This window comes from Colossoma macropomum, unplaced genomic scaffold, assembly GCF_904425465.1.
Source record: "Colossoma macropomum unplaced genomic scaffold, Colossoma_macropomum, whole genome shotgun sequence".
Classification (NCBI taxonomy): Eukaryota; Metazoa; Chordata; class Actinopteri; order Characiformes; family Serrasalmidae; genus Colossoma; species Colossoma macropomum.
The window spans coordinates 19,897,771-19,922,060 of NW_023494789.1; the positions used below are offsets into that span (position 1 = coordinate 19,897,771).

Consider the following 24,290-nt stretch of genomic DNA (forward strand, 5'->3'; position numbering starts at 1 on the left):
TGTCTAACAGCAGGAGGATTTTTTGGCCTTTTTCTCCACCCTCATATAGTACTGGGGAGAAACAGGCTTACTAAATTTTCGTTTCATTTAACTATATTTTCATGTTATCTACGTTTCATTTTATGTTCTTTTAACAGTTTAAATGTATGTTTAAGATATTCTGAAGCTCTTGAATGGCACAACCACCTAAGAATTCCGATCTGACTGTTCAGACTGAGTCGCATTGCCGCAGATCGGATACGTATCGGATTTCAGTACTACATATGAAAGCGTCTCAAATCGGAATTGAAAATGTCAGATTCAATGCGTTTTTTGCTGTTCACACTGCCACACGGATGACACATCTGTGTCACATATGAGGAAAAAGATCAGATTTGGGCCACTTTTACCTGCTGTGTAAATGTAGCCTAAGAGGGTGTAACAGGCCTTGCTCTCTCTGGGTGTGTAGTTGGCCCTCCAATTCTCCATCACTCATCACAGTGCAAGCTAACAATGGCGTTTTGTAAGTTGAAGTAACAAAATTGCCCGTTAGCGTTGTCCTCCAAGCGTACTGACGTTGCATTGTCAGCAATTAAAAAAAAATATGGTGGCACTTCATGTAACCTGTAGAAACACAAGCTAGCCTTCAACATCACAGCCTGGCAGCACTATGCGATGGAGGAAGATCTACACTCTTAAAAAAGATGGTTCTTCAAGGGTTCTTTAGTAAAGGGAATGGTTCTATTTAGAATCATGAGTTTACATAGAATTATTTCATGCTTAAATGGTTCTTTGCATGGTTCGTAAACATTCTCCATCAATCTGAAGAACCATTTCACCATAAAGAATAATTTAAGCATGAAATGGTTCTTTGTAGAACTCACGGTTCTAAACAAAACCTTTTCCTTTAATAAAGAGCCCTTGAAGAACCATCTTTTTTAAGAGCGTAGCTCTCTTTGTTGGGGGGGGGGGAGACACTTTGATCTAAAAACGTACGCTTAAATGCTTAAAATAAGTTTCTATTTCAGTTTTTGTGTCCAAGGTATTTCTCCAAGTCTACTGGAAAAGCAACCCAGGTAGACACTCATGAAGCTGCTTGAAAGAATGCCAGAACTGTAAAGCTGTATCAAGGCAAAGAGGGCCTACTTTGAAGAATCTAAAACAACAGATAGCAGTGCAAAACAGCAGGGTCACTGCTTGTGTTCTTTTATAGCTTTGACATCTTTACTTTTATTCAAAATGTGGAAAATTAAAAAAAAATCAAGGGAAACCTTTCTGAGTATGTGTCGCTTAACTTTTGATCAGTTGACCTGCTCTGTTTCCTCTCTGTAGCTCTACACAAAGTCACCCACTGTCATGCTGCAGACAACAAACACAGGAAGTGGAAGTAAATGTGCTCTTTGATGAGGAGATAGAGAGTTAAATTTATTTGCTTTTGGGTGAAATACAGTTTCATCAGCATCTAACTGAGGAGCTGTAAAGCTGTCAGCACGGATCGTGAGGATGTGAGAGAAGGATGGGAGGATGAGATGATAGAGAAGAAGCGATTGATGGACAGAGGAAAAGAGCTCCCTCTTGTGAATCCTCCACTGGGGGGAAGTAGTAAAGCTTCCAATCGAAGCATGAAAACAGGAGAGCTCATGTGTGGCTCACTCATTTGAAGTCAGGAGCCAAACACAAGCTCTGGATCTACTGTAAAGAAGTTCACTCAAGCTCTTGGGGCTTGTTTGAGTTTGAGAGCTTTTGGCAAAAAATCGAATTTACACAATATTTCTACTCACCACAAAAGTAGTCAGTCAGCCAAGACGTGTTTGGTGTCTGAACTGTACTTCCTTAGTTTTGCATTGGAGCCACAAGGCTAATGTAGCTAACAAGTGATGGAAGCTTATACCTCACCTACTAGCACAATGAAAGCTGCATGCCTAAGTCACACACTTGCCTCAAATGGCATTAAGCTGGTAAGTTGTTTTGGTTTTTGACTTACTGTCATCTATAAAAATGGACAAAAATTTATTAGCAAAACTAAAAACAGTAGTGAATCTAAATGTACCCTTAGTTTTGTCTATTTTTGTGTCACAATTTAGTTTACATGATGCTAATTGGTGGGATTTGTGCTTCCATTACTAGTTAGCTACATTAACATGGTAGCTCTAGTGCTAAAGAAGCAAATCTCAGACACCAAACCTGGCTACTATGGATGCATATCAGTATCAAAATTATAATTAAAATGTAATATGTAAAATTGTAATGTATTTGTATGTTTGCATGTAAATTTCCTACTCACATGTGCAATGTTGAGCTCAAAATGAAAATTAATGGTGACAATTAAATGCAGGCCAATCACAGTGTAACTGACACAGTTCCGATCAATGGCCATTTTAGCGTACAATACATATCAGACAGTCTGAATATCTGTGCGAGCTGAGCTTCTTAGTCTGAGGCTCACAATAAAGACTGTGTGCTAGTTCGATCAGGTCATGTTATTTTGTGCATGAGGGAGAAATACAACCACAAAGCATAATGTAAAAACATAAAAACCTCTTGTAACTGGGCAGACTTTTGTTCAGTGTCCAAGTGTATTACCAGGTATGTGCGTATGTATGGACCATAAATCCAGTCTGTACAAGTTCAGGGACAAACAGGCTATTGAAGCAGAGTTCAGGCAGAGAAGCACATGGACAGGGATGCATCTTTCACTTCAGCCATCAGGAGCAGTGTGTGTTTGGTCAGAAGGAGGAGAGTACACACTCTCAGGTCAGGAGGACATGAGGCACGTTTTGGGATAGAATGAAGCATGCTTTAGATTCTCATGGCCACCACAGAGTCCAGACGTCAACATCACTGCACTGAAAATTCAAATTCAATATGTGTCTAGGATTATTTGAACATGAGAGGCAGAAAATGCAACCTCTTCTAAGACTGAAATTTGGAGGCGTGGAAAAATAACCCTGCAGATTTCTTTGAAAAGCTGAAGTCTCCTCAAATTAATAGCTGTAAAAAGAGTTGGAAATAAAGCCAAAGGGTGGACACATATTTCGTTCCAGTCACAGCGCAGTACTGAATCGTGTGCTAAAGAATCGCTTAAATAATTCTCAAAGCAACATTTCTGTATTCAGTGTATTTTAGGAATGATTCTGAATTATACAAAAATAACTCAGTCTACTCAAAACGAAGTGTGTTGAATTTCAAAATTGTATAATTCATTGAATCCTTTCTAGAAATGTACATAGACATTATTTGAATAGGGTTCAGATTTTTACACTCAAGTTGTGAATGTTTATTTTTTTAATGAGCAGCCCACCATGGTAAAAGGAAATAAATGGCTGAAATGTTTTGCCTCAATCATATTCCTTTACCCCTCTTTTATCTGTCTGTCTCTCTCCCTCTCTCTCTTTTCTCTCTCTCTCTCTTTCCTTTACCCTTCATTTGTCTGCCTCTACCTCTCTCCGGCCCTCAGAGCTGGTATAAATCAGCAGTGTTTGAAGTGAGGGATGACACGGCTGTTTCCCAGAGGAGAGGAGAAGAAGGGAAGAGGAGGCTCAGAGCAGACGGCCCAACAGCTGCTGCACACACACACCCAGACATGCATACAGTATACACATACTCAGACTTAGTCTGACCATGCATACACACAGATATATAAATGTATACACATATATAAATACACACACAATACTGTGTCAGAAAGTCAGAAACCATCTTTTATTTAGCTATTAAGTACAAGTTATTCAATTTTCAGGAGATATTTTGGAGGTGATTAGATTGGGATAATCCACTTGCATAATGGGTGATCTCTGACTTTTGCACAGTACTGTACACACACAGATACACACATTCAACTTAACTATACATATACATACATAGAGTCAAGAGTCACCCCCCACCCCCCACACACCCATCAGCATATAAAGTGAAGAAGACAGAACATCCTCAACTCAAACTCTTGAGAATATTCTACTACATCAGTCAGAAGAAAACTCTATTTTCATGCACGCTTACATCACTGTCATAAGAAAACCTCCTCTTTCATTTTCGTTTTTTTACATAATTGAAAAATCCAGCTGTCCTTTACATTGTATGATAGGGGTGTAACGATGTGCATGATGTTTATGATACAATATGTATTGTTGTTTTTGCATCACAATATGACATCACGATACAAAGATTAGAAAGAAATGCTAACATGCACCTATTATGCACCTGCATAACACCTATTTTGATATAATTAATTATTTTTGGTATTTTCTTTATTTCAACTGTTCTCTCTAAAAAAGCCATGTTCTTAGAACACACACAAATAGGTAGCTATAAATATCCCCACAGAGCAAGTTACTTGTTTCACTCATTTAGAATTGCCACTTAGTGGCTGCTTGGATCCTGTGGGGGGGGGTAGCTGCTGAGACTCCACCAGACGCAAATTTACTTTTTGCCAGCTTCTTATCCATTTTTTCCTCTCCACCTTAAATGGAGGAGCAATAACATGTAAAAGTTGCACGATTTAAGGTGGAACAGAAAAATTCAAATAAGAAGCTGGCTAACTTCAGCTTTACATTTTCTCCTTGCTCTGGTAACTGACACTTTGGGGTGATGTCTTCACAAATGAGTTAGCATATTTGAGGTATTAGCACAAGTATTTGATCCTCATGTTCAGCAAGGTCAGTGATTGTTTGGTCTACCACTCATTGCCCAGTATTATGGTACTCGACTAAGACACCTTGCCATTTCATACAGCCTGGCTAATCAGCCACCCAAGGTAGGCTGACCAAACTAGCCTTTTCCAGTTCAGTTTTTCTTTATGTTTTGGTTATCACTTTAAGGAATACCATGGACTGTGTTACACTGATCAATTATCACACATTTTATAGCATGAAATCTAACAGGTGTATCGCCTTAGAAACAATTCTTGTATGAACATTTCATCATGAATGGATCAATACAAATATTTAAAAATTACGTGGAATACAAACTTTGTTACGTGAGGCCATTGTTACATGGCAGGTCACAGTTATCACGGTCATCACTGGTGATAACTAAAGCATGGTGGAGCTGAACTAAGCAAGAATTTCTGTGGAAAGTGCAGATTGTAAACTTTCAATTAACGTCACATTTAAATAGAAGAAATATTTTATTATGACTTGTATGTGATGTGAAGTTATTATTGTGTGTTTTCTTGTTGTCCAGAAAAAAAATCATGTTCTGCCATGTTTCTGTCATTTCCTGACGTTGAAAAAAGAAAGTCAGGATAGTAAACTGGAACTGGAAGAGTTGTTGAGAACTGTTTTTCGCTCTTTTTCACAGTTTGAGAGGATTTCTTGCAGCAGCAATGGTCAAAAACATCACTTACACAGCCCTCCTGTTCACATTTGAGTGCTGACGGCAATGTCTCTCACAGTTCATGTACACTCCTAACTGCGAGAAAGGCCATTAGGAACATTTGGAACATTTTATTCTATCATTCTCTCCTCCAACCCACTGTGAAAGCTCAGAATGTGATGGATAGGCATACAATAAGCCTGTCCGCTCTGCTTTACAGCCGATCAGGAGAGGAAGAAAGCTCTTGAGCGGCACTTGTACAACTCCTTCTCAGAAGCTCTTTATTTAAAACAGTGAACAGTACATTCAGCTGTACTCGCTGCATTAATAGCCTCAGAACTGGACAGTGCCCTTTCAATAAAGGAGAGCCCAAGAGTGACTTCTCACAAGATTATAATGGATGCATGCAGGAATGCACTCAAATCAAAGAGCTCTCCAGACTGAAGCTCATGCTGAAACGGCAGCTGTAGGTGCAGTGTGGTCCTTTCAACATTTCTACAATGGTTAAGAGTGAATGGGTTGGCAAAGACATTTAACTTTATCTAAGCAAGAGTCTCGCTGGTGATCCATTCTGAGAATGAATGCAGTTATTCTTCAGCCAGCTATCTCTTCTTCCACACATGAGAAAACCTCATCTGTATTGTTCACGCACACACATATACATGCATGTTCTATGGCATGGTGTTCTCGGTGCACCTGAATAAACTCCTGACTGCTCGGTGCATAAACAGAGTGAGACAAAGAGCGGTATCAGAGTAAACAGGCCAGAGCCTGCGGCTGTTTAGAGAGATATTCCTCCAGTTCAGCTCTCAGCACATACACAAATACGTCACACAAATACGTCAGTATGCCTGTGTAGTCAACGAGAAGAGCCATCACAGGCACCCTGTTGGGACATCCCAGGGCTGCCAGCATGGTAAGTGGACTGGTGTGGGCTGCTTTGAGGTGAGAGGCATAACCAACACGATTCTGAACACGGGGAGGACTGGGAGCTGAAGACCTGCTTCTGAATGTTAGCTTCATTTTCCAGCAACACACAGATTGGATTAGTGCATGTATGAAATAAATGTATGCAATGCTTCACGAAAGCTCATGCAAAATCATAATATTTTCTACTAACAACTTACTATATCCCCTAAACAAAATGCTGCAAATTTAACTAAACAGCAGCTAGTTATGATAGTCACACTTGAAGATGAATTCCACCATTTTTTTTTTCAAAATTTCTGCAGAATTCAATCAGGAAGACATCAACAAAGTAATCCAGGGTGAGTTCATGTGAACTGGATCATTCTAGAGGAACTTACAGAGTTAGTCAGCAGTGTGGCCTCTAATAGCTACCTCACTGCAAGTTAGGTAAGGAATTTGTTATGGCAATGGCTCCAAAAAATGTAGAAAATAATAATATTGCTTTTTGTCTACATTGAAAGAAGTAGCATTATAGTCAGGAATCTTACACCAAATATGGTGTGCATGCGCTGTTGTGAGCTGTCCTGTGAATCCTGAAATAATAAAAAAAGTCAGATGTGTCCAGCTGGACTTTGCAGGAGTTTTTTGGACCACGTCATACAACTTTATGTCTAAACGTCACACACAGGCTCAAAAAGAAGGTCTGGCTCAATGTTAGGATTTTAAATGCAAAATCAACATTATTCTGATAAATATGATGACATTAATAGATAACTGACTTACATCAACAAGTTCTGACTGAGTTGTCTTTGAATAGTCTTTCAATGCGCTTCGCAATCACGAGATTCATCCGCAACCAGAACAGGCCCGAGGCACAACCCACATTACAAAATGTTCTTCTGCATGTTGCGTGCAATTACACATTTCCACCAGAGAGGTCAAATCCCCAAATTGTACCTAGTGTAGCTTTAAAATATAAATAAAAGTATAAAACAGAAACAGATAAAAAACAGGTCATTTTTCCAGGTGTGAACAAAAGAAAAAGAAATAAAGAGAGCATGAAAGGAAGAAGAAAGTGTGAGAGACGCACATATATCTCGGCACAGACCACAGGTCGTGAGGGTAGCAGCCACTCTAAAAAGTCTATAAAGACCAATGTGAGAGCTTTTGCACATTTCCCTTCACACCAGAGTATTCAAGCCCAGTCAGGGGGCAGCCAGGGCTTTAACACTCAGGCAAAAGTCAAAAGGCCTCCTGCCGTGTTAAATCATAAAGAACTGTGGGAAGGAACAGGGACATAACAAAGCAGCAGAGACAGTGAGAGGCTTTTGATCAATAAAGCTTGGAAAGGCCTCTGTTTAACCCTTCCAAGGCTGTAATCGCTGTGCAAAAGCATGGTGTAATTTGCAATTAATTACTTAGGAAAGAAGTAATTCTGTTCAAAGTGTAAATTCTAAACTTTTAATTGACATTACAATTGTGTTTGTACATAGAAGAGGAGATTTTTATTATGACTGGAATTTAACTTTTTTTTTTTTATTTTGTGCATCTTGTTTTGCAGAATGTTTTTTTGCCACTTTTGTCATTTTCTAACACCAACACAGTCAGACTATAAGTCAGAAATACAGACTTGTTTATACAAAATGTAAGCAGTCTCTAAATATAATAAGGTACCTATGTAATTAATTTCATAATTACTTTATATTATGCAATGCAAATTGAATGGGTAGCAAAAAATATACTATAATAACTATAATAACACTTAAGAGAGTTAAAATAAATGGTTGATGCAAACAGGAGAGAACTACATAGTCAGAGAAATGTTGTGACAATATAAACTGTATCTCAGTGTAAACTGCTTTACAATAAAAAGGATATAGTAGAAAAACAGCAAGTGCATCTATATATGTGAATGAGAGAGGGAGCGAGAGAGAGAGATAGGCTTTAAAGTGATAGCTGTTATTTACTGCACAGGAGTAGACCGATTACTCCTCTTTCGGAAAAATGTGTCTGATATTTTCCGCAAACCTTTCCATTCAACTCACAGAGGTTTTTCTATGAGGTGGAGGAGTGATCTGGGATGGGGGTGAAGGGAGTGATGGACTCTCGAGGGAAGACAAGCCAGCCAGAGTCACCACCTGGGAAACCTCACTTTAATATAAATCAGGACAAATCTGTGGCTGATCTGCTGCTGCGGCCAAAAACCCTCCCTCACGGCCTCTCTGAACGAGGACGGAGTCAAAGTGGTGTAAATACAGTGCAACCAAAAAAACAAAAAAGAAAAAACAAAGATCTAACGAGAAAATGAATTACAGCAGGTTGCTGAGGGATCTTGGCGCTCACGGCTGAAAGATTAAAGAGGTAATTGAGCAAAAAATTAAATTTACACAATTTTCCCTTTAGTCCAAATGTACTCAGCCAAGGCATGTTCGGGGTATGAAGTTTGCTTAGTTTGCTGTAAGGTTAGCTGTAAGGTTAGCACTGTGCTGGTCTCTAATGTAAGAATCTCTCTGGTGCCACTTAACATAGCCAACAACCACCTACTATTCAAGAAGGAGGGAATTCATCTGACATGCAAAATAACTACTCACAGACCACTGTTTAGTGTGACGTGTATGGGCAGGTGATTTTTCAATGTGAGGCTGTGCCAAAACAAACCTGTGGGAAACAATTAATATTAATCTTCTTTTCGGGGAAAGGTCATTGTTTAGCCTGTTTCACCCCCAATCAGCAAGCTTTTGTCTTTGGTATACTTAACTAACTAGAAATGTAGCACTGGCCTGCCTCAGGGTGGTGCTGTATCAAATTGGTTTACCCAGCTGGTCCTTCATAGCCTAACTGTAATTATGCCCAGGATACCTCCAAAAAACGTGAAATCGATCTCCCAAGAGACTGGTGGAAGGAGTGAACTGTTACTCATTTCTCAAGCTGAGACAAAAGAGAAGATGTGTAAAATCTCAATTAGTGTGTGGAAGAGCGCATTACCAACCCCAAAAAAAGCATTTCCAAAAGAAGAATTGTTAAGCCAAAAAATTTGTTGCCATTAAAGCTAGCATTAATGCTGCTATGTTGAGTGTGTTAGCAGCCAGCCAATGCTGGAGTTGCCAGCCAATATGAGACCCCCAAAATACCAAGCGGTAATCTGCACACTGGGTGGACCATATGAGGCTGAGACTAACGTTGTGCAAATAGCATGCTTAAAGATGCATTGGCAATATCGCACCAAATGCACAGCGCACTTAAGGCTAATGTTACTTATGGCGTATTACAAGGCTACTTGCACTCAGATACGGTTTTTCTAACTAACCTGGTATTCCCATTTCACCATGTAAAGGTTTTCACAGTTTGGTCCCCCTATCTTTTAACTAAGTATTGCACAGTTCAACCCTTATTTGTCGTTTTTAAATGGGAAAAAAACCCTATGCTGTAAAAAAATTGGGGTATTACCTTTAAAAATGTCCCACGTTGGGCGTGACTTGTGATTGCTTGGGGCAGTCGTGGGCTGGAGGTTAGGGAACCAGCCTTGTGACTGGAAGGTTGCCGATTCGATCCCCTCAGCTGACAGTACGTGACTGAAGTGCCCTTGAGCAAGGCACCTAACCCCTCCCCGGGTGCTGTGGATAGGGCTGCCGGCTGCAGTGTGCTCATTGCCCCCTAGTGTTTGTATTCACTAGTGTGCCTGTATGTGGGTGTTTCACTGCACGGATGGGTTAAATGTAGAGGTCTAATTCCTCTGTGTGCAAACACGGTAGGCTAATGGTTCTGAATTCTGAAAAAGGTTAGTTACCAGGCTGCCTTAAAACATCTTAGTCACTTCAACTTCAAATAATAAGTTGACAGAGCATAAATTACAGGTTCTTGTTCTGTTAACTTACTTTTCAAAGTTCAGTTAACTCACAATTTTAAGGCACTGTGATTGGTTGCACGCTTTAAGGTCAGCATACCGTGGGGTCAGCAACAGCCCCGTGCACAGCAAAAACGACTAAAAGTGAATGGGCAAGATGCACGCAAAACCGTTTTTGCTATGATAATGTGAACATATCTTTAATCACTGCATGCTTATAATCTTAGACAGACTTGCTTATGTGGTTTCTTCACTGTATGCAATACTGTTATCTATATAAATACAAAAAGTAACAGCAAGCATTTTAAAACTTGAGTTTTCTCTGTACTTTTGTCCATATACATAGTTAACACTAAGTATTACAGAGTCAGCAACCACATAAGCAAGTCTATTTAACTACTCAGCACAGTTTTTGGTAAGTATGTAATGATTTTATCCTTACTTAGCTACATTACTTAGCTACAATAGCTAGTTTGTAGCTCCAGTGCAAAAGTAAAGAACCAAATCTGTGCATATTTGACTTTTTGCCAAACTATCGCTTTAAAAAAGTGAAGGACACGAATGACAGGGAGCACATTTCCTGTTTACTTTCAACAGCAAAGGAAAGACATGACTGGATCCGAAGCATAGTGAAGCCACTTATATGTCTAACCTGCTCTCCTCACAGACAGCATCCAAAGGTTTAGAAAACGCTGTAATTCAAATCCTTTTTTTTCAGCGACAGCTCTACTGGCCCCTCCAACTCGTGTTGTGTATTTTTCTTTCATTTTTTTCCTTTTTTTTCTACAAAAACCAAGAGAAACACAATGGAAAGACCACGATCACCCCAGCTGTCTCCGATTATCATCCTGGCCCATGATAATCATACACCAACTTACTGGCACAGCGGACCCGAGGGCAAGAGACATTGATGGTGAGAGAGAGAGAGAGAGAGAGAGAGAGAGGAGCAGTTAACAGAGCTGGTTAACCTCTTATGAGTGTTCTCTTTGCTCATTTATCCTCTTTCAGATGATATTCTGTGCGCTTGTGTGGTATGCGTTTTGGGGTGTGTGTGTGTGTGTGTGTGTTCAGTCCACACGGAAGGACAAAACCTCTCGATTTTGAGTCAAACCGCTTCTCTGAATTAGATCATTACTCACACACTCACAGTCTTGGAGAGTTAGATAAGCAGTCATGGTGTGTGTAAAGCAGTACAGACTTGCTGTTGCTATGTAAACATCCCCACACGTCTCCATCACACCAGCACCACAGGATTCTGGGTACAAACGGCCCAATCACATGGTAATATCTGCTTTAGAAAAGAGAGAATTCACCCTTTCTCTGTATCTCTCTTTCTCTCTCTCTCATCCTTTTTTTTCTCTTTCCTCCTCTCCCTTTCAACCTCTCTCTCATATCTCTCCTCCTCGCTCTCTCCTCTCTGTGTCACTTTCTTGCTCAATCTCTCTTTTTCTCTTTTCTTCCCCTCTCGATCATTCTCTTTCTCTCTAAATCTACTCATTGTTCTCTCTTCTCTCTCGATCTCCCTTTCTCTCTATCTCTACACCACCCTTCACTCTCCCTCTCATTCTGCCCCTTCTCCCCCTTCTCTCTCTCTTTCATTCCTCCATCTCTCTCTTTGTCTATCTCCCCCTCTCTCTCCCTCTTAGTCTACTCATCATTCTCTTCTTCTCTCTCCCTCTCTCTCTATCTGTTCATTTCCACAGTCTCTCTGCCCCTCTGGTGCCATAGCTCACATTACAGAGGTTGTGCAATACTCTGGCAGCACATATAATCTGGCCCACTCAGTCCTACACACACACACATACACACACACACACACACACACATATATATATATATACACACCCCTATAGAGCAGCTCTATAGATCACTAGAGCTTTGACTTTTATTAAGCTTTTACATTCTGTTTGGTAATAGGGTTTGGAATGGAGATAGTAAGTTGGGGAGTAATTTTAATGCAGTTTTAAACTATGATGTTGTTCAAGCACTAAGGATCATTTTTCAGACAACCAGACTAAACAAATAGCATTCTCTTTCGTAATGATGCCTGGATTTATTCAGTGTTTAGGGTCATTAGTCCCGACAACACACTCTTTTCTCAGCCAAACAGCCAAGTGCTGCTACACACTGAGCATTAGTGTGTATACAAGCTCTCTTTATTGTGATACTTCAGTTGATCTTTCAAGAATTTTCGCTACAACTTGTAATTAAATAGGAGGATGAGGGATGAGTGAGAGATAACTTTGCTAATGTTAAGTCAGCTAGCTAATAGACACATTCAGTACTGGGATGTTTTCAGTCTCACACTGTCAAGACTGTTTTATACACATTGTATTGAAATATGTTTTACCATAAATGTTAAGAAGCTAACTTTAGCTATACTCAGATTTGCCATAGTTTTGCTGATGGCAAAGTTTTGCTGTTGCCATAGTTTTGCTAATGGCCCACTGGGTCTTGCTCAACATTTTCCGGGAAGCCCACTGGTGGTTAAGCAGAGTATTAGTTAAAATGCCATTTTTAATAGCTGTTTTTTTTGCTCACAGTGCAATTCACTTATTTTTCATTCATTTCTTTTTTTGCTATCCTTTGTAAATTAGTTTAGTAATGAATTTTAACAGTATCACATGTAAAGCCAGTTATGCAGCTGTAGCCAATCTAGCACAGTGTCAGCAACAACATTTCCACCAAAATCATTTTTACATTAGGCCTTGTAATTGATTTTCTTTTCTCTCAGTAGTTTGTAATATTTATCTTAAGTTTATTTTTCAAATTAAAGACCATGTGCAATGAAAATCAGTTTGAAGAGATTAAAAACTAGTTAGACCTTATATGCAGGACAATAATCTGGGTGGTCCAAGTGTGGACCAGCAGTTGTATAAGGTCAGCAGGGTGCCGACCATATGAAACCAGCGGACTGATATATGCTTGTTACTTGGCCAGGTACTAGCTTACTATGTGGGGCAACAAAATAATCTTTTGTATGACAACAGCTGAGATTAATGTTAATGCCAGCTAATATTCGCTACTTAAGACCCCCACTTTTTAAAAAGAGGGGGGGCTGGCTTTATGCGCAGCTCACTAACTTCAAAGAAAAAACTCGCTAGCTACTAGCTAAACATATCTTTCTTTTGAAAGTAGCAAATATTTCATGGTGTTCAAGAGGTTCAAATATACACTGGCCAATCACTTCATTAAGCACAACTTTTTGTATGTATACTCATCGTCCATTTTATCAGGTCCACTTAACATTATAGGTGCGCTTTATAGTTCTTCAATTACAGGTTGTAGTCCATTTGTTTCTCTGCATACTTTGTTAGCCCCCTTTTACCCTGTTCTTCCATGGTCAGGACCCCCCACATGACCACCAAAGAGCAGGTATTATTTGGATGGTGGATCATTTTCTGCACTGCAGTGACACTGACATGGTGGTGGCATGTTAGTGTGTGTTGCCCTAGTAAGAGTGGATCAGACACAGCAGTGCTGCTGGAGTTTTTAAACACCTGAGTGTCATTGCTGGACTGAGAATAGAGGATGGCCAACACAAACTGCGCAGCAACAGATGAGCTACTGTCTCTGACTTTACCTCTACAAGGTGGACCAACAAGGTAGGTGTGTCTAATAAAGTGGACAGTGAGTGGACACAGTGTTCAGTACTCCAGCAGCACTGGTGTGTTCCACTTGTGCTAGCACAACACACACCAACACACCACCACCACGTCAATGTCACTGCAGTGCAATAAATATAGATACAAGGTAGGTGTACTTAATGTAACGGCCAGTCAGTGTATATCTATTGTTTAAATTTCATAATAATTTTGACATAGTATAAAAGCTGACACTTGTTTAGAAATGACTAGAATTTCTGTTACATCACATTGTGGTTTCATTGGTTTCTGATCAAACAAATCTTCATACGGTGTTAGTATTCTAGCGAAATTGAAAAAACAAATGACCTGCTAGTTTCAAGGGAAAGCTGTATTTAACCAGCTATCAGGTTGGCTGTCACGAGCTAGTGGGCTGCACATTACGTCTTTCTTGCCTTATGAGTGTATGGAACAGGAGATGAGCTGATAAAAGTGAGCACTGGGTTCCTACACGTTCTAATGTGTCAAACCCCCCCTCAATCTGAGGTGCGGAAGGGAAAACTGATGGAGTGATGAGAGGGGCGGAAGGGGAGGGGTTGTACGGCACACGAGCACTCGCGTGTAGTGCAACCCTGCCCGTTCTCCTCTCTCATCACAAACAGCATGCTGCCTGTGCTGTTTTTGGCAAGTGGCACTAAACTAATACACCTGGACAGGCTCCCATACTCTCAGTTTCAGCAGTGAAAATCTAAGCATTGTGCCCACAGTGCACACTATACACACTAAACTATACTACTACCAAATATACAGCCTGGCAGAACAAGAGTGAACACTCTCTAAAAAACAGGCAGAGAGAGTGCAAACGCTTCCTTCAAGTGAGTGGTAGAGAGAGAGAGGGGGAGAAAGAAAGAGAGGGAGAATGTGTGTGTGTATGTATGTATGTGTGGGATCCTGACTGTATAAAGTGTTTTGTTACATAAGCATTATGTTTTCATTTTTTAAAACAAAAGGTTTTTGGTTACTGAGGTTAAGGTCAGGGTCATACTTACATAGATACGTTGCTGTCATTTCACAGCTATGTATCTCCATTTGTTTTCCTTTTATTTTCTTTTTACTCACTTTAGCTACAGGTGTTAGCTTACCAGGCAGGGCAATAAGATCAACTTCTGTATGACGACAGCTAAGATTAATGTAACTGCCAGCTAACATTAGCTACCTCAGTCACCCATTTTTTGAAAGTTTATCAGCTCCACTTACCATATAGAAGTACTCTGTACTTCTACAATTACAGACTGTAGTCCAGCTGCCCATAGGACACTGCTGGTTGGTGGGCTGAGGTGTTTAAAAACTCTGATCCACTCATACCAGCGCAACACACAAACACACCACCGAGCAGTACTGAGAGTGATCCGCCACCCAAGTAATACCTGCTCTGTGATGAAACAAATGGACCACAGTTATTGTAGAACGGTAGAATCACCTATATGGTAAATGAACCCGATAGAATGGACAGTGAGTGTAAATACGAGGTACTAAAGTGGCCGGTCTGTGTATTTATTTATATAGTATTAAAAACTCAGAGGTAAAACCATGTATTTTTATTTACTGAGGTTAGGATTGCTTGACTACATACAGATACTACCATATTGTTACTCTAGGGATAAAACCTTGTAACTCAATTTCTGCCTTTTCTTTCCATATTTTAAAAAATGTCAATTGTCATTTATATGGTGTGAAAAATACATAGTCAACTAATACATGATGGACTAATAGAAGTGGGCCAATATTACTATTAGTTACTATTTTGGAGATAAAAGGTTTTATTTTGACAGCAACAATATCTATATAATTAATATGGGATATTTTATTATTACACATGGATTCTTATATATATATATATATATATATGTATGACCCTTCATCCTAACAAGTACTAAAAACAAACATGTGCGCGTGTGTGTGTGTGCGTGTGTGTGTGTGTGTGTGTGTGTGTGTGTGTGTGTGTGTGTGCATGTGTGTATGTGTGCGCATGTGCGTGCGTGTCTATTTCAGGAGGCCTATTAAGTTTCTTGATGGAAGAGTTACAGACTCTGGAAAGCAGCACAATGAGTGAAGACTCATCACACACAAATTTGAACATTACGCAAGAACTCTCCAGACAGATCTGGAGAAATGATGTGATGGTTTGTAGAGGTTCCAGGAGAGAGAGGCTGTGGGAGAAGGACAAGAAAGATGAAAAGCAAGAGAAAGAGAGCGAGAGAGAGAAAAAAATCACACTTGTTTTATACCTTTCATGCTCACTTTCACTTCTTGGCTAGTGTGTGAAGTCATTATGACCTGACATTAAGATCCAGTTTGTGAGTCAAATTTTCTGATGAAAGTGTCATAACTGATTTCACACAAGACTATGCAGACTGCAGCATTAATGAAACAAATCAGCCTTAGGAACATTTATAACACCTGTAAACAGTTTGTCCTCCTGGCCTGCTCCATCATTCTCATTAGCCACGTTACACAATATGGCTCAAAGCTGCTGCCAATTAAAACACTGTTAATCCTTGCAGCAATGAAAATTATTACATTGTGTAATTATGTCGTTTTCTGTCTGAGGGCAGGGATTTCGTATGCTAACATTAGACGGGTTTTCTTGTCACTTTGCCACAGTAGTCATAGTCTGATTAGCGAGATGTTGCCATTGCAGTGTTTTGTGAGTTGAATCGCTATGCATCTTCAAACCAAACCAAGGGTTCACTGTGTGTGAACTTTTGCAGTACTATTGCAGTGTGGAATTGTAAGAGGGCACTAGAAAATCTCCACTATGTTTCTGGACAACACTACAAAATGGCAGATGGACTAAATCAAGGAGGGTGCCCAGACTTTTTGTCTTGAGGGAGGCAAAGTGTAAATTTTATGGTACACAAATAAAGAAGGTAGGTGGGCTTCAAATTGAGTTAGTAAAAATGTATAACGTTATATAACAATATAACATATTTTATTGCTAAAGTACCTAAAAATGCATAACTTAATAAGTTATGTATAGTGTAAAGTGTAAAATTTGTTTGTTCTTTAATTGTGTGAGAAGGTGGCATTAAAGCAGCTTTTTGGTGGGCCAAATCAATCCTCATTGCAATAGTACATTATGGTGAATAGAGCACAGTGCCACCTGAAAACTCTACAGGAAGATAAATCTCTGGCAGAAGAACACAGAGCAGATACTCCCACCTTAGCTCTTTTTAAAATGCAGGCTTATTACATACTAAGGCTTCTTATTCAGAGGCTTTGATACAAACAGGTTGAGCTATTCTTACGTTATAGAAGTGTGTAATGTAATTTTGGGCCATTTAATGGGTTAAGGGATGTCACATCACAAAAGAACTCTAATACACAATGTCTGTAGACACCCATTCTAACTAGTGAATTCAGCTACTTACAGCATCCATTGTGGACAAAGGTGTTCACATTTGCACATACAGCTTGTGTAATCTCCACAGAAAAGCACCAACCAATGGAATGGGATGCTCTGGAGCAGGTCACCATGCTCAATGCCAAGTGTCAGACAGAGTGGTTAAAGCTTCCCAGCATTGTGCTGTGAAGCAGTGGATCTGCATTCTCTGGAGTGATGGAGCTCCATCAAACACCTCTGGAATGAGTTGAAGTTTCTGATCCAGAACTAACCATCCAACATCAGTACCTGACCTCACTAATGCTCTTGAGGCTGATTGCAATCAAATCCCCTGAGCCATGTTCCAGTCTTCCCAGAAGAGTAGAGCTGTGGCACTGTCCTTGAAGATCCAGTGGATGAACAGGCGTCTACAAATGTTTGGACATATATGGAATAGTAGACTTTGATGTTTAAACCAGTAAACAAAAAAATATTTTTCATGCAAGGACGCATTAGGCCTCACTTCCACCAGAACTCACAGCTCTACTCTTGCTGTTGTCATTGCAAAAAGGGAGACTTGCTATAAACACAGGAAACTGCCCAGTAATACATTGGGAGAAAATAAATTGACAAAAAGAGGCTGATCTGGGACACACAGAGGCAAATGTAGCTCCTTCACCAAAAAAATAATATATTACTCAGTTCTGATGCACAGCAAATATTAGCGCTGTTTGTGAAAGCCAAACAGACAAGTTTATCTAGACTATACTGAAATCTTTTAGCTAAAATATCAGCACTCAAAAAAAGAAAAAAGACAGATGAAGCGCGATTCTCCCAGCAGTCCATGTGGAACGAATCACGGGCCAAAATGTTGATGCAGCAGATTAGATAATGTCCTGGTTTTGGATTTCCAAAAACAAAAGAAAGCTGGACGTTTCTCGGGAAGGCCGCCCTGGTCCAAAACAAAAACAGAACTGCAGCACCAGGGGAAAAGTTCGTTTGGACTTTTGAACTGTCCGCCGTGTCTGACCTTCATAAATCCACTTCAGGCTCGGACTCATCAGAACCAAAAAGCTCAATGAGTCTAGACAGTTGTGTCAACAAACACGCTCTAAATAAGCAGCTTTCAAAAGAAACAGAGATGTGAAGTCTAAAATCCGATTTGTACTAGATGTGGTACTACGTGTAATATGCTCCTGCGTTAATTAATGTATTATTTTACACCGGCCACAGCACCACCATAGTAAAATACACATGAAAAGCAAAATACATTTAGTATCTATTTCTAACAAAAATAACAGAAAATTCAGGATTCCATAATCAAAACAGTCATCAACTATATTGTAAGCTGTAGCACACTAGTACAAGAAGATTCTAGAGTCTGTTGGATTCATGATGGAAAGAACTGAGAAATCAGCCAGTCAACACCTGTTTCAAACAATTATTGGCTAATAATTATGCTGAAATGCCAACCACAAAAAGTATTTGTTTGATAAATGGAATAAAGACTTCTGCAGGCTGACCTCATCTATTATCGAAAAAAAACAAATTTGGAGGGAAAACAGCCTTAAGTTCATTAACATGATGCCTGCAAGGCACATCCAGTGTGAAATAACAAGCATCGTGGAGCAGTTTTGGCTTGCCGCAGGCTTTTGGTGTAAAATCAGCCTAAGAATTTGCAGTTATCACTAGCAATAACAAAAGCGTAGTGTGAGTTCATTATTTATCGCTTGTAGCTTGTAGCTCAGTGAAGCATTTCTGGTGAAAGTGCAGCTTTAAAATGTTCAACTATGATTTGAATTGAAGTTATTTTGTAAAATTATTGTGTGTATAGTCATGTAGTTCTGCAGGAACAACAACCACCATTTTAGCCACATTTTTATCATTTGTGACATCAAAATAGCGCAAACTCAAATCAGTCTATATGGAATGTGAATGTACACGTCAGTCAGTGCAATCATTTATTATTATTATTATTAATAATAATAATAATAATAATAATAATAATAAAATTGTTATTATTATTATTATTATTATTATGTAATTATATATTGTCGATATCCAAAAAAACAAGTCTCCAAAATCGTACCTTTACAGGGGAGGGCAAAAACATTCTTAACTATTAATGCAACTTAATTCAAAGAGATTTTATTTCAAGCCATTTTGGAGCATTTCTATTGGTCCATTCTTTCTGAAATTTTCACAAATATAAATCAAAGCTGCTGGGTTCAAATGATGGCGAAATATCAAGATCTGAAAAAACTCAGATTTTTCTTTTTGGATTTACAACAATCATAACCATAAACATGGAATATGCACACATAATAAACATAATATGCAATTATGTAATTATATTAAATGGTATGGCAAAAAAAGTAATAACTTTTGACTTATAAGGGTTAAAACCACCATGCTCAGTCAAAAAACACTTAAGGTGTTTACAATACAAACTTGCAGTTTAGACGAGCAAATACTTGCTTATCGCGATGCAGTAGCAGCAATGATGATCTGGCGTAAATGAGTGGATTTCCTGTAGCTTGGAAAGTATGGGGGAATGCAACAATGCTGGCATGAATGCTTCAGAGGAAGAGGTAGGTGGAGAGGCTCCTATGTGAGCTCATTGTCTTAAAGAGCAGGTCACGGCAGGAGACACACAGCTTTGCTAAACTCAAGTGGCCTTCAGACTATGGGCCATTGTCCTCCTGGCTGACCATCACTAACAGAAATGGACCCTCAGAGATTCAGGTCAGCTCGACCAAGAATGGTGTTTACTAGCTATTAATGTTCTGGCATTACCATTGACCTATATTGCAGTAAACATTCTTGAAATAATTTCAGCATGACTCACGACCTTATCAACAGCACTCCATTTCAACCTGCAAGGACTATGCACGAATAAAATCATCTTTCTTATTCTCTCCCAGTTCACCGCATCTTTTGCCATTCATAGCAGAACTGAGCCATCCAAGCTCTGCCCACAAAGGTGTTCTGTTGTGACAACTGTTGCTAGACAAGACAAGCTTTGCACAACTGACAGAAATTTCATTCAACCTAATGAGAAATTGAAGCATAACTCAGGTTTTGTCCAAATTAGGGATGTGACTTCTGACTAATTTTGATATTCAAGTGTCCGAAAAAGTTCATAAACAGATATTTAGGAGTGAAGGAAAAACCAACCACCAAACACAAAAAAACAAAAAAACAGCTGTAAGTTTTGTTCTTTATGTGATAGCACTGGTGCTATGAGGCTAAATAATTCAGTACAATAATATTTAGTAGCATGCAAAGTTTATGTTTGCATGCTGCCAAATAAATGCTACCATTGAAAAATAGCCAAGGGAAATTGGTAGGATTTCATGTCAGATGAGTAAGGGAGGTTAGCTAACACTAGCAGGCTAAAAGGTACAACGTTGGATGCTGTTGAACACTCGTCACCGTCAACACAAAGTATTTTCACCTCAGTGGATGATGTGCCAACGTGTTAAGTTTGTCAGAAAACTATGTTTTTAGATATAGATGACATCAGCTAGAGTAGCTAGTCTTGTTAGCAGTTAGTGATAACGCTTGTTTTTGTCAACAAAAACATTCAGAGCGATTTGATGTGAGATGGGTCAATGTGAAAAAACATAGCAACTCGGATTTAGTAAGCAGTGATAGCAACCAGGTCGTGATGCATATTTTAGAGGCATTTTAAACTCTTTGGACTTCTGGTTCCTATCACTACTGCAGTGAACAATTCTGACTCATTTTGTTTCTCTAGAATGGAACATTACACATCAAACCACTCTGAATTATATCGTTTATATCTTAACCATTAAATTATGAGGAAATTTTGAAGTCGGTGGAATTCACCTTTTATGTGGGGCAAATTGTGGTTGGAACAAGACTCTGCAGGAAGGCAGATCTCCAGGACCAGTGCTGTACCACCTTGTTACTATTCAACCATTTCCCTCTGTTCAGCTGCATGCTTTTCTACCAACAAGCTGACTACAGATGTGTGAAGATGCTTCTATGAAAGCTTGAATAACAATTCCAGAGGAACAGAGTCAGAATCTAATATTTACATAAGCACGAGACGAAGGAATTTCTCTTGGTGTTGATGTCCCTATAAGTTCTAATTAAAATACAGAAACAGAGAAAATACTCAACATAATCAACAAGAGCACAAACAAAAGCACAAAATAATCAACAAATAACAAAGTATGTGCATTGTGTAATATATGCAGGCACATTCTAAAAATGAAAGTTGTGTACAGTTTTAAAGTACAACGTGTGCTTCAACCTAGGATTTTTTGAGACATATTAAAGTGCCCCTTCACAAGAAAACAGACTAGTGGGAGCAAGAATGAGAGAAAAAGGAATCTGGATTGACTTAAACTGGCGTTCAGAGGTTGGATGAGCAGAGCATCATGAACTTGGAGTCTGTACTAAATAATACACTAAACTCGAGTGGTCAGAAGGGAGCAGGGACAAAAGTGACTTTCAGCCAAATCCCCAAACTGTCTGAATCCTCCCTCAAACCACAGTGCTCCAATCCAACAGCCAGGACTTGACAACCGCCATCATTTCAAGTCCGTTTATTTGTTTTTTTTATGTTTCTTGTTTTTTTTCCTCTCTTCATCTGTTGGCATGAGACTGTGTGTTGTGCCAGAGGAGAAAAAATCATGTCAACACAGCACTCAGATGAGACTGTTAGACAGAGCCTATTCTCAAGGCTATGCTTGTGGTATAGGTTTTATCACTCAACATGGCCAAGAACTGCCTATTTTGACAGAAAGGGGCCATTAACTGAGATGCAAAATGACAAATCACAGGCTCTGAGTGGCTGTCAAAATGGTGTTACAAGAAAAACTCACCAGTGTGAAACAATGTGGAAAAACAATGGCTTGGCAGCTTTGAACAAATTTTAAACATTTTTTTAAGAACAAACATTTTTCAATCCAGTGACCATATCTTGTTCTGAAAGGCTCATTGTTGTCACAGTGTGCAGATCAGGACACTGCTTTCTACTGGTGACTAGATAGCACTTAACTTCACATAAACGAAAGCTTGTTTTTCATCAGACTTATAAAACTCGCTGATGGATAAAGCTTCCAGGCACTTTTTTCCAGTGGTTTAAGACCATGCTCCTATCTGCTTGAATAGGGAAAGGCCTATAACCCAAAACTGATAGCCAAACTAACATTTAAAAAAATGTGAAGTCATCGCCCTGCGATGGAGTGACAACCTGTCTAGGGTGTTTCCTGCCTTCCACCCAATGACTGCTGGGATAGGCTCCAGCTCCCCCCGCAACCCAGAAGGATAAGCGGCTTAGAAAAGTGTGTGTATGTTTGTGTATTTGACATCACTGTTAAAAACTGACAAAAATCACATAAATGATTTGTGGTCTTTGGCTTAAATAACACACAAAAAAGCATTTTTCAGCGTTTTTCCACATGCACAGTGAAGGTTTTTCGTGGCAACATCTTTACCAACAAGGCGATTGGCTCTTTTTAATGAAGGGTGGGTCTTCCTGTAACACAGCTGCTATGTTGAGCCTAACAAGCAATCCAATCCATATTTCAACCAGTGAACTCTCTCCTCCTCAGAATGTCTCTGGCTAGATGAGGCAGGCTATGTAGGGCTGAGTTAGTTTTGTGTTTGGGGTGTGATATTGAGCCTGTCAGCACTTTCTTTATTCAGAACCCCACAGCCTCTGTCCCTGAGCATGCTGGGAGGGAGCGGGGAAATTCCGAGCACTGGGGGCGATACGTGATTGCTTGACAAAACAGGCAACTCGCTCTGACAAGAGATTCAGAAATGAGAGCAGCTTATCGGGACCACACCCCTCCACACTGACACACACACCAAAACACCACCACATACAGCACGTCTCATCTATTATAATCCTAATTGTAAACCGAAAAAAAACAATGCCACATTCTCTTACTAAATTGTGAGCAGCCATGACCAGTTAGGCTTGTACACAATTTACCAAAAGAGACAATGGAAAACATTGTGTTAACACTTTATTTAACCTGCAGTTAATCTAGTGTTTAACAGTGTCTTGTTAGCATTATCAGTAATTGTCATGATGGACGACATAATGTTTGATGTCATGACAGCTTATGTTACATGCTCATAATAATTTTAGCCATCATGATATCAAACATTTTGACATATGTCATGAGGTTTTTCAGTAATGCTGAAATAATACTGTTATACACCTAGACATCTGTAATGTTAACTCATGACAGTGTATGACATTTGCGTATGACTTCTGCCAGTGTTGCTAACACTGTACAATTCTGAAAGAGGTTAGAAGGTCACTGTTGCAGCTGTTTCATAAAAAATGCTTGCCAGGCTTAAAATAACAGTTTGGTAAAAAAAACAAGTTTGCACAATTTCCTTCTTGCACCAAAGCCAAGATATATTTGGTGTAGGAAGTTTGCTTTTTCAGTTTTGTGGTTTCTGATACTGATACCTAGATTTGTATGTATACTGATAAATAGACTTGAAGGTGGCTGCTATTGCTGTTTTCAGCTACCTAATGTACTTTTGTCTATTTTCTAGACAACTGCATGTCACACAGTCTAAAAAACACTTCGTAAGTCTGTTAGAGATCACAGTTTGAGGTACGTGTGTGGTGATTCAGACATGCAGTTTGCACTATTCTTATTGTTGGATATAAGCTTTCATTCCTTTTCAGCTACTCGTAGCTCCAGTGCAAAACTAAAAAAGCAAACTTTGGCTTGGCTGATCGCCTATATTTAAGGTAAGTGAGAAAATTTGATGTTTCAGCGAACTATTCCATTAAACAGAAGGCCCTTTACATTTCAAAGTCCGAAAGAGCACCTGTACTCTCGTCTTTATGAGCCACAGGACAGCAGTGGGCCGCCTAAGCGGCTCATAATAAATTATCAATCACATCCATCATCTCTGTAAGGAAAATAGCACAGATGATAAAGAGGCTTTGTGCCGTGTCACAGCATGTCCATTCACTGCTCGGTTTATTACTGTAGAAAAAGGGAGGAGGAGGAGGAGGTTGATGAGGAAAAGATGGGGAAAACAGCTCCTACCTGCAGAGGCCACGCTGTAGAGGGCGAAGAGCAGGACGGCAATGGGGCGTCTGTGTGCCATCACCCGGGGCAACTGGACACCAGCGCTCACTTTAAGCAGTGTTAGACAGTGTCCACACAAAAACACACTGTGTTCTGAAAGAAGAGAGAAGGAGGGGTGAGTGAGTTTAGCGTCAGATTCCAATTAGCAGAGTCGCGGGGTCTCACTGTCCTGTCTTGAA

General features: G+C 39.6%; 1 protein-coding gene across 2 annotated transcripts in view; it reads right to left on the minus strand.

Moving 5' to 3' along the window:
• The window catches only part of tgfbr3 (transforming growth factor, beta receptor III), a 154,816-nt gene that overhangs the window by 111,859 nt on the left and 18,667 nt on the right, over positions 1–24,290 (minus strand). For both annotated transcript variants that reach the window (XM_036570439.1, XM_036570440.1), the window contains exon 2: positions 24,070–24,204. In XM_036570439.1, coding sequence (XP_036426332.1) covers positions 24,070–24,130 — 61 coding nt within the window. In that variant the 5' untranslated portion in view covers positions 24,131–24,204. The remainder of the gene's footprint in view (positions 1–24,069; positions 24,205–24,290) is intronic.